Here is a 22,031-nt window from a genome sequence, read left to right on the forward strand (position 1 = left end):
AGGGCAACGCGACGTGATGCAATATCGCGCCACAAACGCACCAATCTGTCCCTGACTGCATCTGTCTCAGACTAGATGTGTCCCTGACTGAATATTTCCCTGACTGCATCTGTCTCAGACTGGACCTGTCCCAGACCGGACCTGTCCCAGACTGGATCTGTCCCTGACTGGATCTGTCTCAGACTAGATGTGTCTCAGACTGGATCTGTCCCAGACTGGATCTCAGACTAGATGTGTCTCAGACCCGATCTGTCCCAGACTGGACCTGTCCCAGACCGCACCTGTCCCTGACTGGATCTGTCTCAGACTAGATGTGTCTCAGACTGGGTCTGTCTCAGACTGGATCTGTCCCTGACTGCATCTGTCTCAGACTAGATGTGTCTCAGACTGGACCTGTCCCTTTCTGCCTCTGTCCCTGACTGCATCTGTCTGAGACTGGACCTGTCCCTGACTGCCTCTGTCTCAGACTAGATGTGTCTCAGACTGGACCTGTCCCTGACTGGATCTCAGACTGGACCTGTCCCTTTCTGCCTCTGTCCCTGACTGCATCTGTCTGAGACTGGACCTGTCCCTGACTGCCTCTGTCTCAGACTAGATGTGTCTCAGACTGGACCTGTCCCTGACTGGATCTGTCCCAGACTGGATCTGTCCCAGACTGGATCTGTCCCAGACCGGACCTGTCCCAGACTGGATCTGTCCCTGACTGCATCTGTCTGACTAGATGTGTCTCAGACTGGACCTGTCCCAGACTGAATCTGTCTCAGACTAGATGTGTCTCAGACTGGACCTCTCCCAGACTGGATCTTTCCCTGACTGCATCTGTCTCAGACTAGATGTGTCTCACACTGGACCTGTCCCAGACCGCACCTGTCGCTGACTGGATCTGTCTCAGACTAGATGTGTCTCAGACTGGTTCTGTCCCTGACTGGATGTGTCCCTGACTGCATTTGTCTCAGACTAGATGTGTCTGAGACTGGGTCTGTCCCTGACTGGATCTGTCCCAGACTGGATCTGTCCCTGACTGCATCTGTCTCAGACGAGATGTGTCCCAGACTGGGTCTGTCTCAGAGTAGATGTGTCTCAGACTGGATCTGTCTCAGACTAGATGTGTATCAAACTGGATCGTCCCAGACTGGATCTGTCTCAGACTAGATGTGTCTCAGACCGGACCTGTCCCAGACCGGATCTGTCCCAGACTGGATCAGTCCCTGACTGCATCTGTCTCAGACTAGATGTGTCTCAGACTGGATCTGTTCCAGACTGGATCTGTCTCAGACTACATCTGTCCCAGACTGGATCTGTCCCAGACTGGATCTGTCTCAGACTGGATGTGTCTCAGACTGGATCTGTCTCTGACTGCATCTGTCTCAGACTAGATGTGTCTCAGACTGGACCTGTCCCAGACTGGATCTGTCCCTGACTGCATCTGTCTCAGACTAGATGTGTCTCAGGCTGGATCTGTCCCTGACTGGATCTGTCCCAGACCAGACCTGTCCCTGACTGGATCTGTCTCAGACCAGATCTGTCTCTGACTGGATCTGTCCCGGACTGGATCAGTCTCAGACTAGATGTGTGTCAGACCAGACCTGTCCCAGACTGGATCTGTCCCAGACCAGACCTATCCCTGACTGGATCTGTCTCAGACTGGATCTGTCTCAGACCGGATCTGTCTCTGACTGGATCTGTCCTTGACTGGATCTGTCCCAGACTGGACCTGTCCTTGCCCATGGTGGACAAACTCTCTCCCCTTGCTCACACTGCTGCTGTTGTTACCGTTGCGGGGTACGGATGTGGGACCCCCAGAGAATCCAAGTCATTAAAAAGATACAAAGGTCTCTCAGTGGCCATGGAGCTCTGCGGCTGCGGTTACCGAAACCCTGCGGCGCTGTGGATTTTTCCGCAAGAAGTCTATCCTTATGGGCTGCCAGAGCTCTCCGCATCAAAACAGCGAGCGTAGTCTCTGGACCTGTTGCTGGAGTTGGCCACAGCTCCACACAGCAGAGAGGGGGGCGGAGTGAGTGGCCAGCTGCAGTGCTTACCGAGCCCGCAGACTCGGTAAGCGCATCGGAGGCAGTGAGAGCGAGGGGTCTGTCTGTACGGTGGTAAAATCCACAGTGGATTCCTGCTGTGGACACAGCGGCTCAGAGTCTGCAGTTCCGCTGAAATAAAGACACACACACAAAGAACCATCTGTCCAAGCACATCAGAAGAACATTTCATCAGAGCAGATTCAGATCTGAGGTCCATCATGCAGGCAGGTAGCATGTGTCAGCATGCGCACTGGTCCCTTCTTTAACTTCACCCTGTAAAAATTCACATTTGAAGCAGGTCCTGATCATGTGTCAGAAACTGAAATGTTGCAAAATGCAGGATGTACATCAGGATCCTGATCAACACCTAAAACAGATCATCAGACTGGTCACTCAGCCTTATGGACATGGACTAAAATGTGTCCGTTATCTTCAGATATGTTGACCACAAAATAATGAAAAAATCACAACATAAACTGCAAGGATTTTTTTTTAACAAAAGTTGTTCTAAATCCAGTCTTTAATTTGCTGCATATTCACACACAAATATTCTGAAGGAAAGTGGTTTGGGGATCCAGTGAGTGTCCTGCAGAGGTCTTTGTGTGGACGTGGTGAGTCCAGGAGGTGACTGAGTGAGTACCTGGTCTGTGGGACGGCTCAGCGAGGTCTGTCTGGAGGGTTTTCAGGATGTGGGATTGTGAGGAATGTGGCTGCTGGCGGCTGTGTTTGGTTTGGCTGCAGATCAGAGATCCTTCACTCTCGCTCTTTTTCTCTGGCAGACTTTTTCTGGCACAAATGAATGTTTCAGCTGCTGTTAGAGCAGAATTTAAAAAAAAGAAGCTCAGAAGGCTCAGTTTTGTTTTTAACTTCTGGATGCAGCAGCTGGTTTTGAATGTTTTTTTAATGCTGTTTGGCTGATTCAGTGCCCCCTGCTGGTGGCTTCATTGTGTCCTCACTGCATTTCAGTGAAGTGGTTCATTGTTAAATTTAGTGAGATAGTTTGGTCTGACTTACAGCAGAAAAAACAGAAGATTCCACAGAAAAGAGGAGTAGACACAAAACATTTCCTTAAACTGCCAGATTTTTGTTCTTCTTTGTCTTGTTGCTCCTGTTTGTTTGTCCTTATCCAGTTCGGAACTCTTTTTATTGGGATGACAGATAGAAACCTCTTGAAGACGAAACACGATGTTCAGCTGTGAGAAAAGAGGAATGCTGCACATGTCATGAATGGTGACATTTTTGATTAGTTAATGTACAAATCAGCGAAGCACAGTCAGTGTCAGCGTCAGGACGGACATGTCTGTCCTCAGCAGGTAGTTTGACTCTCTCACGCAGACTCAGGACTGTGATTCAGTTCTGATGAAGCTTGTTTCATTGAACGTTCCAGGCTGGTTTTCCCACATCTCCTCCACACGGCATTAACCAGCTGTTCGGTCACGTGAGTTTAAAAAACAAGACGACACATTAAAATAAAGCCTCTGTGTTTCTCTGCAGAGCTTGAAGTCTGACGAGGACATAGGACGTCAGAGGGACAACGTACAACCACAAGGTACTCATTGTTCATCTTCAGTCCACCTTCAGGCTGAATAGACATCCAACCGAGAGACCAGGGTTCAGTTCCATGCTACCTGCATACCTGTGCACTGATATATGCACCACTTTGTGGTACTGCTTTGGGTCCTGGATGGCAACCACTCAGGGAGAGCAGCAGTCCATCTCTGGCTCCAAACATCAGCCATCAATCTGCTGCAGCTGACGTGTGCGTGTCCTCAACATCGCCCTGGTGGCCTCAGTATTGAAGTTTGTGTGTCCAGAGAAACGCACCACATGGCCATAGTGGTGCCACGATGGATTTAAAGCCCATCTGTAAAGCCACTGTAGATTTATGACTCTGACACTGGGTGCCCTCTACCCACACTGGGGGACCTTCATTGGCTCTGACTGTCTCAGGAGAGCCAAGACCATCCTAAAGAGCTCGGCCCACCCTGGACACTCTCTGTTTGAGCAGCTGCCATCAGGCAGACGGTACAGGACCATTAAAACAAGAACAAACAGACTGAAAAACAGTTTCTACCCAGCTGCTGTTAGAGCTTTGAATGGAACCAAACAGCCAGGTCACATGACACACTTGGAACGAGGGCGATATTTATTTATGTGCAGTATCCACAGTTTTATACATAAATGGAAAATGGACTGCTTTTATATATATATATATATATATATATATATATATATATATATATATATATATATATATATATATATATATATATATATATATATAAAATATACACACACCACACAAAGTGAGATCTTGCATGGAATCCCAGGCCGAGGGAGATTGACAGTCATCTTGTGTTTCTTCCACTTTCTAATAAATAATCATAACAGTTGTTGTCTTCTACCAAGCTGCTTGCCTGTTGTCCTGTAGTCCATCCCAGCCTTGTGCAGGTCTACAGTTTTGTCCCTGGTGTTCTTAGACAGCTCTTTGGTCTTGGCTATGGTGGACAGGTTGGAGTGTGATTGAACAGGTGTCTTTTATACAGGTAACAAGTTCAAACATGTGCAATTAATACAGGTAAAGAGTGCAGAATAAGAGGGCTTCTTAAAGAAAAACTAACAGGTCTGTGAGAGACAGAATTCTTGCTGGTTGGTAGGGGATCAAATACTTATTTGCAGCAGTAACATACAAATAAATTCTTAAAAAAATCCTACATTGTGATTTCTGGATTTTTTTTTAGATTATGTCTCTCACAGTGGACATGCACCTAAAATGAAAATTTCATATATATATATATATATATATATATATATATATATATATATATATATATATATATATATATATAAAAATACAAATAATGGATGGTAAGGAGTCTAACATAGAGAAATATTGGATTCAGAAAAGTTATATTGGACGAGGCGTAGCCGAGACTTACATATTCTCTACGTTGGACTCCTTACCATCCATTATTTGTATTATATATATATATATATATATATATATAGAGCGCTTTTCCATCTGCATCAGACGCTCAGAGTGCTTTTCAGTTATACCTCACATTCACCCATTCACACAAACACACTCACACATCGATGTCAGGCTGCTGCCATACAAGGCGCTCACTGCACACCGGGAGCAACTAGGGGATTTAGAACCTTGCCCAAGGGCCCCTACTGATTTTCCAGTCAGGCTGGGGTTTGAACTGAGGATCCTCTGGTCTCAAGCTCAGCGCTTAACCACTAGACCATAACCTCCCCATTCAAACACACACACACACACAGTCACCCGTTAAGAGGTGGACCAACTGTTTGCCTGGGTGGTTGCTTTCCAGGACCCGGGGTGGTTTTGTAGTGTGGATGTGAAGACACGTGGTCTCAGCACATACGCCCTAATCTGGGCTTGCCTGACCTGACCTGACCTTCATTTACACTCTCACAGTGTAAAAAAATAATCAGACCAAAGTAAAACTAAGTATCTCAGGCACTAATGTCCTGTAATGTAATTTCCTTCCCACTGTCGCCAAGTGCTTGCTCATAGGGGTCGTTTTGACCGTTGAGGTTTTTCTGTAATTATTGTATGGCTTTTGCCTTACAATATAAAGCGCTTTGGGGCAACTTTTTGTTGTGATTTGGCGCTATATAAATAAAATTGATTTGATTTGATTTGACTAATGTTAGCAGCAAATATTGTTTTATAAGTGAAGAATCACTGGGATGAAGCACAAAGTCCAGCAGGTTTTTAGTAAATGTGTCGGTACAGATGATGAGAACGTTGGACCCTGGAGGAAGTTTTTAATAAAATGTTATGTTGTTCAGATGCTGAACAGCAGGTGACAGCAGAGAGCCACAGGGTGAAGGAGGAGCATGGGGAACCCAGCATCAGTGAAAGAGGAGGTCTGCTGGAGGCCGTGTGCGATCACCTCGGACTGCAGCCGCTAAATGCTCTGGTACGAAAAGTGCGCCAACAAAAAATAAAAGAATTAGACAATCATGGTTTTCTTCACTTGACCTGTGACCCTGTGATCCAGGAGCTGGACGTGTTGCTCCAAAAGCTGAATGCTGACCTGGATGGCAGAGTCAGCCTCAAGGACTTCCAGATGGCTCTGTGTAGCTCCACCCCCAAACGACCTGCTGACCTGCAGAGGGCGATGCTGAGGGTCAGACACTCACAGAAACAATGCTTTTATTAACAAACAGACTCACCAGTGTACTACCCAGCTAACCTAATAACCACTCTGACAGAGCTAACTACCAGCTGGCCACTTAGTTAACAACCAGCCTCCCTACTGACCTAAATACCCACAAGTGAGCTGACCTAATTATGTGCTGTCCTTTGTGCGTATTGACCTACTGACAGACACATGAACATTCCTACTGATGCATGAATCAAAGCACCAGCTGTCTGCAAGACCTACCAACCCGTCTACTCAGTCACCAACCTACTTATTTGAAGTAGGTTGGTGAGTGATATTGAAGTCAGTTTTGACCTACTGCAGTATGTCCAGCCTCAGTGTACACGACCTACTCACATTTGTATGGTGGCCATCCCAGGGTGGCAGCTATAGCCAGGTGGAGGTCAGTAAAACGTACAGCACATTATCTGTTTGAGCATGAAGAGTCCATAAAGGTATAAGTTTGGGCTAACTATGACTGAATGTTATTGAAAAACAGCAAACATGGTGGCAAAGGTCAGTTTCAGTTTGTACAAGGATCAAAAGTTAAAGTTGCTTCAGTTTGTTTAAAAACGGGGATACAAATTATTGGTTGAGTTAATATGGTTCCAACAATGAATAGTTTGCTCCACTTGTTATGCTTCATTATCACATTCCAGTGGACATTGACCTTGTTTGACCTTGTTTGTTTTACCTTGGAGACCAACCATTTAACAGTCAAACCTGTTCCATTTATTTATCCTGATAGGTGCTGTATACTTTTCAGTATGACTGGAGCATTTTTAAATGTTGACAGTCCTTCATTGACTTCCACCTGGCTACAGCTAAAACCCTGCATGGCCGCCATACCTTTGTGTGTATGTCATGTAAACTGAGCCCGGATTGGTCGTGGTGTTTATTCCCCTTAAGCGATACTAAAAACCTGATTGGCCTGTGGACGATGTGGACCCCCACCCATTGACTGTGCAGCAGATCCACTTCCTGAACGACAGGTGAACCGACTGACACCTACCTGTCTGCTTACTGACCTGCCCACTTAAGAAAACAGACTTACAAATTCTTCTGTTATGCATTTCTGTCTTTCAGAGGAAAATTATAATTCTATTGTGAGAATAAAACATTGTCTGTATGGTTACACTGAAATTAAGTATTTTTATAAGTACTGCGTTTAAACAGTATATAACAGAAAAATGAAAACAGGGTCACGTTCTGGTCTCATCAGTAAAACTGACTGTCACTGAAAAGCTCCATGCTTTCTGATTTTTAGGAGGAACTCTTGAACTCAGCTCCACCTGTCCACTCAGGGGTGTTGGAATGACGACTCGTAAAAGACTGCTGCAGCTGACAGCGATTAGTCTGCTCAGGTGGGCGGGGCTCAGATAGACGTGTCATAGTGCAGGAGGAAAAACAGTCGATGGCAGCTGTCAGTGTTAACTCAGGAGAGGAATCATGTACTGTACGTCAGGTCTGATCTCAGGATGTGCCTTAATAACGTGGATGAAAACAAACACGCCGCACGCCACGGGGACCTACAGCCGCTCACAGGTGAAGGATTACAAAAACAACAAGGGAGTATTGAACTAAAACATAGGAAACAAACAGTGTGCTGAAGTGTGTTCATGTGTGAAAAGTAGAGCGTCGGTGTGGCTGCTGCAGACACTCGGTGCGGCCCGACCCGCTGTCTGCACAGAACGGCAGAGTTTAACACTGCAGAGACCATAAACACATAAATGTAAAGACCCAGGCACAGCTGGTAACCTGGATGGCCACCATACTTTTGTATGTAGGTCCTGGTACACTGAGGCTGGACTGGAAGTGTGCGTTAGTCTCCTTAGAGCCTGCTTGGCCCGTGGACTACACCAGGTTCTGACCCTGTGGTTCTGACTGCAGGCTGCACAAACATCAAGGTGCAGTCAGGTCCATAAGTCTTTGGACAGGGACACAGTTTTTGTGACATTGTCTATTTATGCCACAATACTGGAATCAATGGGATTGTCTTTAATATGGATCATCACTTTTGCAGTCAGTTTACTTTGGATCACTTTTTTTTTACTTGTGTGTGTGTGTGTTGAGGGGAATTTTTTGTTTTTCTAGTTCTGAGCCGCTGTGTCGGGACGGGACGGGGCTGTCTCAGAGTGAAACCATGATAATCCAGATTAAATGTTACCACGTGAGAACTGTTCACTGCTGCTGGTTTAAGGGTCTTGGCCTCTGAGGAGACGTGAGGTTTTTTCGGTCGGCATTCAGTGTATCTCAGCTTGTTTGGGCTAAGTGACACTTAGAAACAGTCTCTTGTTTCCCAGCGCTGAATGTTGACTAACGTGAGTCTGCTTTCCGTCCCAGGCGGAGTCAGGAGAGTCCTCGTCGTGCTCCACGGCACCCTCACTGCTGACAGCCACAGTGGGTTGTCGTATCCTCAGCCGGTTGGATGATGGCTCGGGATGTACCAGCCCTGAGCAGGTCGTCGCCCTGTGGATGGAGGAGGGGATCCGGAACAGCCGGGACATCCTTCAGGTTGGAACCTGCTCAGTCTATACTGTTGTGTAACACGCAGATGAAATCACGTAAGGGCAATGGTGGGCACGGTTCCGCTAATCCGCTAACCGCTAATTATCTAAGATAATGTTTTCATTATTGGATTATCTTTTTAGATAACTTTGAAAACCGTCATCGGACCAATTATCTTCCAATAAGTTTTGGTCTGATAATTTTTAGACTGCTAACAACGTAAATAAAGCTGAATAGTTACAAACATTTATGAAATATAAAATCAGTTGAGTACCTACCTGTTAAATGTTTTCTAGTAGATGCGCAGTCCTATCCTCCGTAAACAGAGGAGAGCTGGTTCTAGAAGAAACCGCTCTATCCTCTGCAGGCAAAGGAGAACTGGTCACAGAAAAGAAAAAAGCTAATTTCTTTTGACCCCATACTGATACGCTGGCACTATCGCCCAAGTTATCCAGAGGCATACAGTTTGAACTAAATTTGGACAAGTTATTTAAATTAACGTCATGTCTTCAAGTTTTATAAAAAGTAATGCACTAATTTTGAAGGTTTTAGTGTGGACATGCTGTGCCTAGCAGTGCATTATGGGTAATCCCGGTACAGTCACGACAGGAGAAATGCATTTGAGATGCTCTGATCAGGCTCCACACGGACAACAGCATTAAACTCTTTGTATATTGTGCCTAAAACTCTCGTGAATATATTCTCTGGGTTTATAGACGTTGTTATTGTGTTTGTTTTATGTAAAAATGCTAGAAGAAGCCCAGGTTGCTTCTCCATTATTTTCTATTGGAATCATTACAATCGATTCCTGTTTGCTATTTAGAGTCCTGCTTAAGTCAAACAGTCTGTCATCTTTGTTCCAGAGTAATATATATAAGATGCCAGAAATTCAGTTTGCGTTCATTAAATTCCACGCATCTTAACCCTCTGGGGTCCGAGGGCATTTTTTGGACAGTTCACTCACCTGGCATAAATGTTTTATTATTGCTGTTAACAGCTCTCCCTGTATCCCACAATCAAGTTTTATGTCTCTTTTTTCAGGACAACCTGTGCTTTCATAATATATGCTTTTGTTGTGTTTTATAAGTGTAATAAAGGTTTACAATCAAAAATAAGGAAAAAGTAAAGCGGAAAAATAATTTTCCACATGCATTTATTCAAAAAACACAGCAAACTATAATAAACAACTGTTTTGACACTTTATAAAGGTAATTTGAGGTCTTGTGTGAAAGACTGTACAACAAAAAGGTTCAAACAGTAAACACAAATGCACATTTTGAACAATATATGGGTGATTCTTTAACTATGGGCACTATTGGCCTTGTAAATGTAATTTCCACCACACCATTGCCTTACAATATAAAGTGCCTTGGGGCAACTGTTTGTTATGATTTGGCGCTATATACATGTGCTCTGATGTCACTGTTTATCTCCATAGAAACTACCCAAACAATCTTTCATACAAACTGTTTAAAGGGACATTAGTGTTGTGGTGGAAATTACGGCAATAGTGTGGGACAACTACATTTTGTTTAAAAAAATCACAACAGTTGTATGACATTGAATACCCCAATTATGTTTTGATTATTTTACTGATATTTTATTCAGAGATATTTTAAAACATTAGAAAAAACATTTTTTTACCATTCATTTATCATTGAAGATCAAAAGTCTGGGTGTGGGACAAGCACAAAACGGCAATATTTGCATATAATGATGCTGAAAAAAGGTGAAAAAGTCATCATAGACTACTAGAACAAATTTCTTAACACACTTTCATTGTAAAGATAACTATAAAAGTGTGAAATTTCCCCTTTTTTCTGTTTTTCATACAATATGATCAAAGGACATAATAAGTGCCCGTAGTCTAAAACAAAATGGTCTATGTTTTTTTGTCTTCATGATAAAAGCAACAGAGTTATCCAGTAACATTCACATGCAAACTAGTGGAGCAATCCTGATAGTTACACACTCTTTGGTTGAGCATGTGAGATTGTCATGAGAGGCTCTCCATCTGCTCCGTCTGCTTTCAGTGATCGCTGTGCGTAATGGCACAGGGCGCATTTGGAGCCCAATAGTATGTACTCATTGGAGCACCCAGGGGACGGGCCAACTAGTAACATATCACTCCTGAAAACAATCTTTGGCTTTTCACATGAGGTGAATCTGCCCTACGATTGGATCTTGGAAAACCATGTGACGGTGAACCAATTCTGATTGGACACTCACATTGCACACATCATCATACAGCTTCTATGAGGAGTACAAAGATGGCTGATGGTCTGCCGGTCACAGAGCTTTCTCCTACCGTGCTCCAGCTCTGTGGAACGATCTCCCAGCACACATTCGGCAGTCGGATACTGTGGAGATTTTTAAGTCATGTTTAAAGACTCATTTGTTTTCTCTGTTTTATCATTGGTATTATGAAGTGTTTTTATTCTTGTATTCTTCTATGGTTGTCTTTCTTTTTTTTGTGTGTGTGTGTTTTAAATTTTTAATTTGTTTTTTGTGTGAAGCGCCTTGGGACGATTTTATCGTGAATTGGCGCTATATAAATTAATAAATTTGAAATTTGATGGCTGGCTCGAAAGTCCGCAGAGTTAACTTTTGAGCAAAAAAAAAGTAAGTTTCTATCTCATATCATTAAAAAGTTATTTATAATTTAGTAAAGCTTGGTCTTAGCCGTTGTATACAACGGCATCGGCCCCAGAGGGTTAAACGTAGCAGACACGAATTATCTGGAATTTTGTTTTGGCAAGTTTTCATGGTCTCTGCTGCCATCTACTGGCCAGTAGTGTTCAGTGTACTTGGCTCCAGCTCAAACTGTACGACAAAGCCGCACGGTCTAAAAGTTCAGAGCGCACGATTTATGTTCTCACACTGTACGGCCCGATGCTCTGATACGATCTGACTGCTCACATTGTACGTTCAAAAACCACACGTTGGACAAGACTTTACATGAGTTGAAGAAAGGGGGGAAAAGAGAAACAGAAGCTGCTCTCCCAAAGAGATGATCACTGTTTATGCTCTCTCCAATGTTTGCACGGGCACAGTGCGAGAGGTTGGAACATTTGTAGCACTTCAGCAGTGGGATACCCTCACGACGGCCGACCAGAATATCAGACAGGTTTGATTTTCATCCGACCATACGACTGCCGATCAGGCAGGCCCGGCGCCAGAAAAAAAATATTAAGGGGGCAATGAGTTTATCACAGGGGGTCAGGGTGCCCCCCCCCAAAAAAGTGCGCACCGGAGGGGACGTGCCTCTGAGCATGCATAATGAATTGGGTGCGCTCCTGGAAAGCTCGTGTATTTAGGCTACACCGTTGTAAGAGACTGACTAAGAGTAAAGAGTGATGACAGTATTTTTTAATTATTATTTGAACATATAGACCATCGGTCAAGTGATCTCCTGCATACCACAAAACCAAACCAACAACTGATCTGAGAAACGACACAAGACAGTAGATTGACCCCACATACAGCCCTCCATCACAAGAGCAAACACAGCGCAATTGGGCCTGACAGTCACACAACGGGTCAAAGATAAACCTTTCATGTAGATATATTTACAACAATACATAACTTTAATATCTGTCACTGCGGGCGACTGCCCGTGAACGGAGGGACTAAGAAAATGCATACCACACGACAACAGCATGTTATTTGCATTATTATCACTTTTTACTGAGATACACAACACGTAACGCATACGTAAAAAATTGGCTCACTTAACTTTTGTCGTGTCGGCTCTCGGCTAGCTGGCGCGTGCTGCTCTCCAATTTAGCCAGTGCGTCCTCATCAAGCTGGCTGCTTTAGCTGCTGTTCATTGTCGTACCATCCATGAGAAAATCATCCGGAATATCCATATTGGGACCAAAACACACTTCTCGCATTTTCATCTTTTCCTCTGCGGACAGTGTTTTGGTTTTTTTTTTTTTCCCCTCTGCGGACAGTTCTTGGGCTGCGCACGCTATGACGTCATTTGTTTATGCATAGTGGGCGGGTATAGCCAGTTACCGTCGACGTAAATCTACGATACCGGCCCAGCAACGCCCCGGTAAAGTGATAATAATATTGAATAACTAATATTTTGCTATATTTTCCAGTATTTCTTTTTCTTTCTTTTTTATTTTTTTGATAACTCTCACATCCGAGGGGGCGGGATTGGTGACGTGAGGGGGCGTCGCCCCCAAACGCCTCCTCGTGATGCCGGGTCCGCGATCAGGAGGTGGTCGTTAGAGGTTATACGCAGCTTGTTACTCCATGTATACTACACGATGCAGGACGCACGATTAAGCTGAAACTCGGCGCGATCCAAAAAATTCTCGCACGGGGAAAAATCGGCTGAAAAAGGGCCAAAAGTCACACAGTGTAAGCCCAGTTTAAGTACTGAGCGTCTGGGCACCAGTAGATGGCAGTGTTGTATTTTGACATCGGTTATATCAGACGGTTATCTACAGTGGTCCCTCGTTTATCGCGGAAGTTACGTTCTAAAAATAACCCGCGATAAGCGAAATCCGCGAATTAGCGCTAGTTTTTACAATTATTATAGATGTTTTAAGGCTGCAAACCCCCTCACTACACACTTTATACACTTTTCTCAAACAGGCATTAACATTTTCTTACTTTTCTCTCCTGTGTAAACACTCTCTTTTTTCTTCTGTGCGAGAAGATTATAAACAGACACACGCAGAACACAATGCACATGTTCTCCCTTCGCTCACTGCCTCCGGAGGTACACATGCGGGACCCGCAAAGAATCCAAGTCCTCTCTCGGTGGCCACGGAGCTCTGCGGCTGTGGTCAACATCCGGATCAAAACAGCGAGCGTAGTCTCTGGACCTGTTGCCAGATTTGGTGCAGCTCAGCACAGCAGAGAGGAGGGCGGTGTGAGTGGCGTTTACCGAGCCCGCAGTAAGCGCATCGGAGGCAGTGAGAGCAATCGCGGTGATGCCGACCGGTGCCGCAACCGGCCCGCCTGATAAAGATGCAGTGCTCATCTCTGTGCTTGTTCTGTTAAACCTCAGTGCTGCTTTTGATACTGTTGACCATAAAATGTTATTACAGAGATTAGAGCATGCCATAGGTATTAAAGGCACTGCGCTGCGGTGGTTTGAATCATATTTATCTAATAGATTACAATTTGTTCATGTAAATGGGGAATCTTCTTCACAGACTAAGGTTAATTATGGAGTTCCACAAGGTTCTGTGCTAGGACCAATTTTATTCACTTTATACATGCTTCCCTTAGGCAGTATTATTAGACGGCATTGCTTAAATTTTCATTGTTACGCAGATGATACCCAGCTTTATCTATCCATGAAGGCAGAGGACACACACCAATTAGCTAAACTGCAGGATTGTCTTACAGACATAAAGACATGGATGACCTCTAATTTCCTGCTTTTAAACTCAGATAAAACTGAAGTTATTGTACTTGGCCCCACAAATCTTAGAAACATGGTGTCTAACCAGATCCTTACTCTGGATGGCATAACCCTGACCTCTAGTAATACTGTGAGAAATCTTGGAGTCATTTTTGATCAGGATATGTCATTCAAAGCGCATATTAAACAAATATGTAGGACTGCTTTTTTGCATTTACGCAATATCTCTAAAATTAGAAAGGTCTTGTCTCAGAGTGATGCTGAAAAACTAATTCATGCATTTATTTCCTCTAGGCTGGACTATTGTAATTCATTACTATCAGGTTGTCCTAAAAGTTCCCTGAAAAGCCTTCAGTTAATTCAAAATGCTGCAGCTAGAGTACTGACGGGGACTAGAAGGAGAGAGCATATCTCACCCATATTGGCCTCTCTTCATTGGCTTCCTGTTAATTCTAGAATAGAATTTAAAATTCTTCTTCTTACTTATAAGGTTTTTAATAATCAGGTCCCATCTTATCTTAGGGACCTCATAGTACCATATCACCCCAATAGAGCGCTTCGCTCTCAGACTGCAGGCTTACTTGTAGTTCCTAGGGTTTGTAAGAGTAGAATGGGAGGCAGAGCCTTCAGCTTTCAGGCTCCTCTCCTGTGGAACCAGCTCCCAATTCAGATCAGGGAGACAGACACCCTCTCTACTTTTAAGATTAGGCTTAAAACTTTCCTTTTTGCTAAAGCTTATAGTTAGGGCTGGATCAGGTGACCCTGAACCATCCCTTAGTTATGCTGCTATAGACTTAGACTGCTGGGGGGTTCCCATGATGCACTGTTTCTTTCTCTTTTTGCTCTGTATGCACCACTCTGCATTTAATCATTAGTGATTGATCTCTGCTCCCCTCCACAGCATGTCTTTTTCCTGGTTCTCTCCCTCAGCCCCAACCAGTCCCAGCAGAAGACTGCCCCTCCCTGAGCCTGGTTCTGCTGGAGGTTTCTTCCTGTTAAAAGGGAGTTTTTCCTTCCCACTGTCGCCAAGTGCTTGCTCACAGGGGGTCGTTTTGACCGTTGGGGTTTTTACTTAATTATTGTATGGCCTTGCCTTACAATGTAAAGCGCCTTGGGGCAACTGTTTGTTGTGATTTGGCGCTATATAAATAAAATTGATGAATTGATGATGATGATGAACACAATGCGCTGTTAAAAAAAAGGCATGCAAAATTGGACAAAAAAAATCAGTGAAACTGCGAGGCCGCGAAAGGTGAACTGCGTTATAGCGAGGGACCACTGTAAATACAACTTAGCTTTTTTTTTTTTTTTTTTTTTTTGAAAATTACCCTTTTTTTTTTTTACAAATAAAAAATGACATATTTTACAAAAGCACATTTATCTGTAAACACCAACACACAACACACCTCACATTAATGTGTTGGTTTACATGGAATGAATGACTCAACCAGTCAGTGTTAGCGGAGACACATTTTACCCATAATCCTTTTGGCATCTGTGTCTGTTACAAACCTTCAGAATTAGTGCATTATTCAACATTAAAAGATATATGTTATATTTTAACTTTGTACAAATGACAGAATTGACATTAATGGAGTTATTCTATCAGTATTAATTTTATTTACAAACCAAACCATAAGTCAGCACTGCTTTATTTTCCAAAACCTCTGTATTGAATAGAGAGTTGAGCTCCTCTCAACTGCTTCTCTGTGGAAGCTATGTAGTAAACTGGAGCTTCCAGCAGGAGGCAGGACGCTCAAAGACAGAAGTGCTGACACATTGTTTGGGTCTGTGGTCACATTTGATGCTACCAGAAGTGATTGTGGTGTTAAAACTCTAAATTTGCTTGGTAGCAGTTGCAAGTGTACCGGAGACAATACTGGAAATTATCGGTTAACTGTAGCTTCCGATAAATTTTAGGGTGGTTTATCGGTTTAGCTTTATAAAAGATAACGGTTCAGTTAGCCGATTATCTGTTATCGAAGCTAATTTTTTGGTTAGCTGTGCCCACCACTGTATAAGGGACTTGTCTCACGGTTCTACTGGGGCTGGTTCTGTTGGCTGTCAGGACTCTGACCCCTCTAATACAGGGAGCACAAAGCTGATCCTGGTCATTTTTAGCTGCTTCACAGTCTGTTCCACATCCAGCCGTTGATTTTCTGTCATCTTTACAGTACGTTTTCATCTTTTCACAGCGTGTGAAAACCCTTTATGTCAGCCAGCTGCACTGGAACGTGAGGTGAAGGTGCCGATTTTAAGACTTGGATCTGTTTTTCAGACTTTGGACTTCCCTCCAGAGGAGCGTCTCAGTCTGGCGGATCTGACTCTGGCTCTGGACAACGAGTTGCTGGGCAGCGGGAACAGTATCCACCAGGCGGCACTCGTCTCCTACAAGAATGAGATCGAGTATCTGCAGTAGGTTGAACTCCGCCCATCCTGTTCCGTGTTGTTTGACCATACATGAACTTTAGATGTTACACATCATGAGTAGTTTCAGCTCTACAGGGTCAGAGGATCAGAGGAGTGGCACCTTTTTCTAACATCATCTCACTGGATTGAAGAAGTTCTTTTTCCAGTAACTCCGAAGGCCTCTTTAAGTCACCGTTAATTATTCTGGAGGACGTTGGAGTCAGGTTGAGTCTTTGTAAATGCTACAGTATAAATATTATCAAGACACATGTTCTGCATCATCTCAGTCCCTCCAGCTGTAAACTGGTACCAGCCTTGACTGGTGTTCCCTCCACAGGGAGTGGTAGACTCTCATCTACACTGCTGTATACCAGGACCAGATCTGTGTTTTTCCAGATCTTCTTTATTTATATTTGATCAGTGTGGTGTCTCAGTTGTAAACATCTAAAGAAAGCTGGTGAGGGAAGTCAAAAGGCTGAAGAAGGAGGACTTTTATGTGTGATTACCACACCAGCAGGCGAGAAGGACAGCAGCCTCAGTGGTTGCTGAAGCAAAAATTCAAGTGTGGGAGGAGTTTGGAGAGGCCATGGAAAATGACTGTCGGTCAGCCTCATGGCGTTTGTGGCAAACTGTTAGGAAAGGGAGGGAGTTCTTAGCCCAGGCTGTGTTCAACAAGCAAGGAGAACTGCTCATCTGGGCTGAGGATATCACCAGGCAGTGGAAAGAACAGTTTGATGATCTCCTCAACCTGACTGACATGCCGTCCGTCAAGGAGGCAGAGATGGAAGATTCAAATGGATCTGGTGCCATCACCCTAAGAAACTCCTCGGTGGCAGACAGATTGATCTTGAGATGCTGAAGTCTCTGGATGTTGTTGGGCAGTCATGGCTGACACACTTATACGATGTTGCGTGGAAGTTGGGGACAGTACCTCTGGATTGGCAAACTGGGGTGGTGGCTCCCATCTTTATAATATAACGCAATGCTAAAATACCCTCAGCGGTATGAGCCTTGTGTTCTTTATAATTTGCAGTTGTTTAATTAATTATTAAGATCCTGTTGTCTTACATACAATTTGTACATGTTCATTAAAGCTCCTCTATTAATCAAAATCTGTCAATCAAAAACAATATTTCCATTTTAACAGCGTCTGCAGGAGGCTGTGCGTGTGCATGTACACAAGCTTTTGACAAAAGCGGAAGTTATTCAAATCAAGGAATATTTGTAGATCACCCTCTCAGGGTTGCCAACTCTCATGCGTCTTGCCCGACACTCACGCTTTCAGCATCAATCTCACACTATCGTGCACAAGCAAGAAATGTCACACCAAAATAAAAATTTCTCCTTTTAATTTTCTGTTGATGACTAGATTAGACCAGACCACAGTGCATTGTTTCTTAATGAAAGGAGAGGAGCTTAAGGCGCACACCCGAAACAGCTGTTAACATCTGCTGACCGCGTTCTGACTGCAGGATTCTCTGATCGCTGGTTTGCTGAAAAACTTTCAGTTTATACCTCAGCTGCACGGCAGGTTCAGAGAGAATTGAACATAGGGCCAAAGCTTGTTTCTGAGTTGGCTATTTTTTGGAAGACAAAGGTAAGCCTATAAAATAGCCTAACAAATTGAACAATCTATTGTCTAATAAAATTGGGTTGTCACTACAGACAGAGCCTAATCAGTGTTTGGATACAGTAGGCAACAGACAGTTACAAACTAGGTAATTTAAAGGACACATCATTCTTTATTTGATGTCCTGGTTAGCAAGTATTCATGATTGTAAGTCTGTCTGTGCACATGTGCTGAAAACATGTGGTTGCTGAAGTATTTTATTGCTAATTATTAGTGACAGAGAAACCGAAGCGTTTTGAATCACTGAATCAATGTGAAGCAATTGTGTTGAAATGGTTCAGTGTTTGAAGCAATTGATACAATTAAATATGTCAACATCTGCTGGCCAATCTTTAACATAGCACTTGCATAGAACAATTAAACAGGCTATGTTATGTATGTTTAAACCAAAATATAGTCAAAATTTCAAGATGCACATTAAACCTTTATTATTAAACATACATTAAGACATTAATAATATACTTGTGCTTCAGCTTTCAGGCTCCTCTCCTGTGGAACCAGCTCCCAATTCAGATCAGGGAGACAGACACCCTCTCTACTAGGCTTAAAACTTTCCTTTTTGCTAAAGCTTATAGTTAGGGCTGGATCAGGTGACCCTGAACCATCCCTTAGTTATGCTGCTATAGACTTAGACTGCTGGGGGGTTCCCATGATGCACTGAGTGTTTCTGTCTCTTTTTGCTCTGTATGCACCACTCTGGATTTAATCATTGGTGATTGATCTCTCTTCCACAGCATGTCTTTTTCCTGATTCTCTCCCTCAGCCCCAACCAGTCCCAGCAGAAGACTGCCCCTCCGTGAGCCTGGTTCTGCTGGAGGTTTCTTCCTGTTAAAAGGGAGTTTTTCCTTCCCACTGTTGCCAAGTGCTTGCTCATAGGGGGTCGTTTTGACCGTTGGGGTTTTTCTGTAATTATTGTATGGCTTTGCCTTACAATATAAAGCGCCTTGGGGCAACTGTTTGTTGTGATTTGGCGCTATATAAATAAAATTGATTTGATTTGATAATGTGATTGTGCCATCGTAAAATACTGTCTGTAATAAACTGGTAAATGGACTGCATTTATATAGCGCTTTTCCATCTGCATCAGACGCTCAAAGCGGTTTACAGTTATGCCTCACATTCACCCTGATGTCAGGGTGCTGCCATACAAGGTGCTCACTACACACCGGGAGCAATAGGGGATTAAAGACCTTGCCCAAGGGCCCTTAGTGATTTTCCAGTCTGGCGGGGATTTGAACCCAGGATCTTCTGGTCTCAAGTCCAACACCTTAACCACTAGACCATCACCTCCCCCACATTGGATTGGCAAACTGGGATGAGATACTGTAATAGAGATATAAATTGTGAAATGCGTCTGCAGTTAGGGACTGTTATGACCATAGTTGTACAAAATGAAGGAGATTTGAGGGCTTCAAAGGTTTTTAATTGAAAAACAAGGTCATTTCAGCAGTGTTAGGCTTGAGCCTGTTCCTTCTTTCCAGTGTTGGCGAGAAGACTCACATGGCACAGAAGTTGGTGTCATATGAAGAAGATTTTGTCCAGTTTGTAAAGAGTTGGATAAACAGCTGCCTCTCTATCTCTCCTTGCAAATTCACTGCAGAAAATGTTTCTGGGGAGCATTAGCATGGCTAAAATCCTTCATCTTAGACCCCCCCCAACCAGGGCCCTCTTGACCCCCAGCCATTTTAACTATTTTTCTTTATTTGCCGCTCACATGCCTGTAGATGAGCTTGCTGAAATATTTCGGAAAAAGGAAAGAGGATGGATGTCGAGAGGAGAAGAATCACACAGAGTTTTCCTTCTGTTATTATTTTTATTTGTAAACGACTGTTTTTGGTTTTTTTTAATTAGGGTTACCAAAAATTTTTATTGTCCCCTACACGCGCATTCGCACTTCAGCCGAGGTCCCACAATTGGCAGCCCTGCCCTCTGTGCATTTGTTGGTATTAATGAGACAAATTTAACTCCACAGGAAGTTACCTTTGAGTTAGCAGAAGTTAACGTGCATGCTAACACAGCAAAATGTGTTATCGGGTTATAAAAAGACCATTTTAAGTTTTAAAAGTGTTTATTTCGCTCTATCTTTTACATAATATGTGACATAGAGGATACATTTACACACAAATGAAACAGAGTTTTGCAGCTAGCTACCAGCCTGTGATGTCACCATGCATTTAGGGGAGGTGATGGTCTAGTGGTTTAAGCATTGGGCTTGAGACCAGAGGATCCTGGGTTCAAATCCCAGCCTGACCAGAAAATCACTAAGGGCCCTTGGGCAAGGTCTTTAATCTCCTAGTTGCTCCCGGTGTGTAGTGGGCACCTTGACATAGGGAGGAATGTGAGGCATTAGTGTGTAAAGCACTTTGAGCGTCTGATGCAGATGGAAAAGTGCTATATAAATGCAGTCCATTTACCATTTATTTACCATGCTAACTTCCACAGAATAAGTTCAGAGGTGTTATTAGGTTCCAAAAACTGGCTGGCTCACTGATCTGGCAACTTGCTTCGGACTGACTGTTTGCTGTTGTGACGTTGTTCTAATCTCTACATGGTTGAATTTGTATCTTTTATTTCTGTTTAAGAGTTTTTTTTACTTTTTAAGTGCATCTACTGTGAATCTTATTAAACTTCAGTCCTGCTGTTGTGAATCACTAGTGGTTAGCTTGCATTAGTTAGGTTGACTCCCCCACCCCGCGTTTCTATCATTACTGTTTCTACCAATCTAATACGAGCAAAGCGGCACGATGCTCACTCATGGTACAGTGTGTCCTAAAGAGGAAGTGCCAGATTTCAAATCCACAGTAAGACAGGAAATGTTCAAATGTCAAACACTTCCTGGATTGACAGACGAGATCCCTTGGAATCTCGTGGGAACTCAGTGTGGCAAGCTCACACTCAAACAGGAAGTGCCAAATTTTCAGTCACAGTGAAACAGGAAATGTCAAATGTCAAACACTTCCTGGCATGGGTGGAGCTAGATCGGAGGCCGGGGTTTCACTGGACTCTCCTGAAATCTGATTGACAGATGATTGACATGTCATGGCACCACACGTCTGGTTGAAAGAGCTGCATTTTCAAATCAGTGAGTCACATTGACTGCTAGGTTCCTCCTGTCCAGTAGTTGGTGCTGTGTACAACAAAAAGTTCTAATCCACCTTAGTAGAAGAAGACAAATGTTTGCTTTCGATTTGAACTGAACACGTCGTTTGAACTATGGACTTCTAATCACACTTATATTGGTCAGTAAACGACTGTATTGTATGCCAGAAATGAGGTCCAGGTTGTTAAAATCAGCATTTCTCCTTTAATTCGGGTTGCTTATGTACACATGTTTAAGCTAACAGGCAGCAGCTGGTTCATGCTCTGTTGGCTTATTAGTGCAGCAGATAACTGAAACAATCCTTCAAATGGTGATACAAGCATCAAATTAAGCACAAATACACACACACACTCATCTTCAACCGCTTAGTCCAATTAAGGGTCGTGGGGGGCTAGAGCCTATCCCAGCAGTCATAGATCGCGAGGCGGGGTACACCCAGGACAGGTCGCCAGTCTGTCACAGGGCCACAAACAAACACATTCACACCTACTCGCACACCTATGGACAATTTAAAGATTCCAATCCACCTAACCCGCATGTCTTTGGATATGGGAGGAAACCCACGCAAACACAGAAAGGCCACAGGCAGGAATTGAACCCATGACCTTCTCGCTGTGAGGCAACAGTGCTAACCACTAAACCAATACAGCTGGAGCAAAATTAATGGAGCAACTTTAACTTTTGACCCCTGTACAAACTGAAACTGACCTTTGTCACCATTCTTGCTGCTTTTACCTCATAACTCCATAACATTCAGTCACACACTGTCCAAACTATACCTTTTTTTTTT

General features: G+C 43.6%; 1 protein-coding gene and 1 long non-coding RNA gene across 2 annotated transcripts in view; one reads left to right on the top strand and one right to left on the bottom strand.

Annotated features, from left to right (window-relative positions):
* Positions 1-22,031, top strand: part of LOC117523308 (ninein-like) — a 142,377-nt gene that overhangs the window by 61,263 nt on the left and 59,083 nt on the right. The window contains 5 exon segments of the mRNA XM_034184796.1: positions 3,525-3,579; positions 5,850-5,980; positions 6,062-6,190; positions 8,549-8,719; positions 16,381-16,517. Of these exon segments, the coding sequence (XP_034040687.1) occupies positions 3,525-3,579; positions 5,850-5,980; positions 6,062-6,190; positions 8,549-8,719; positions 16,381-16,517 (623 nt within the window).
* On the bottom strand, positions 5,859-9,124 carry LOC117523309. The gene is made up of 3 exons (XR_004564472.1): positions 8,992-9,124; positions 6,098-6,169; positions 5,859-5,977 (listed from the first exon to the last, which is right to left on the bottom strand). It is a non-coding gene; the product is annotated as an uncharacterized LOC117523309 (long non-coding RNA).

The sequence above is a fragment of the Thalassophryne amazonica genome, chromosome 13, assembly GCF_902500255.1.
Source record: "Thalassophryne amazonica chromosome 13, fThaAma1.1, whole genome shotgun sequence".
NCBI lineage: Eukaryota > Metazoa > Chordata > Actinopteri > Batrachoidiformes > Batrachoididae > Thalassophryne > Thalassophryne amazonica.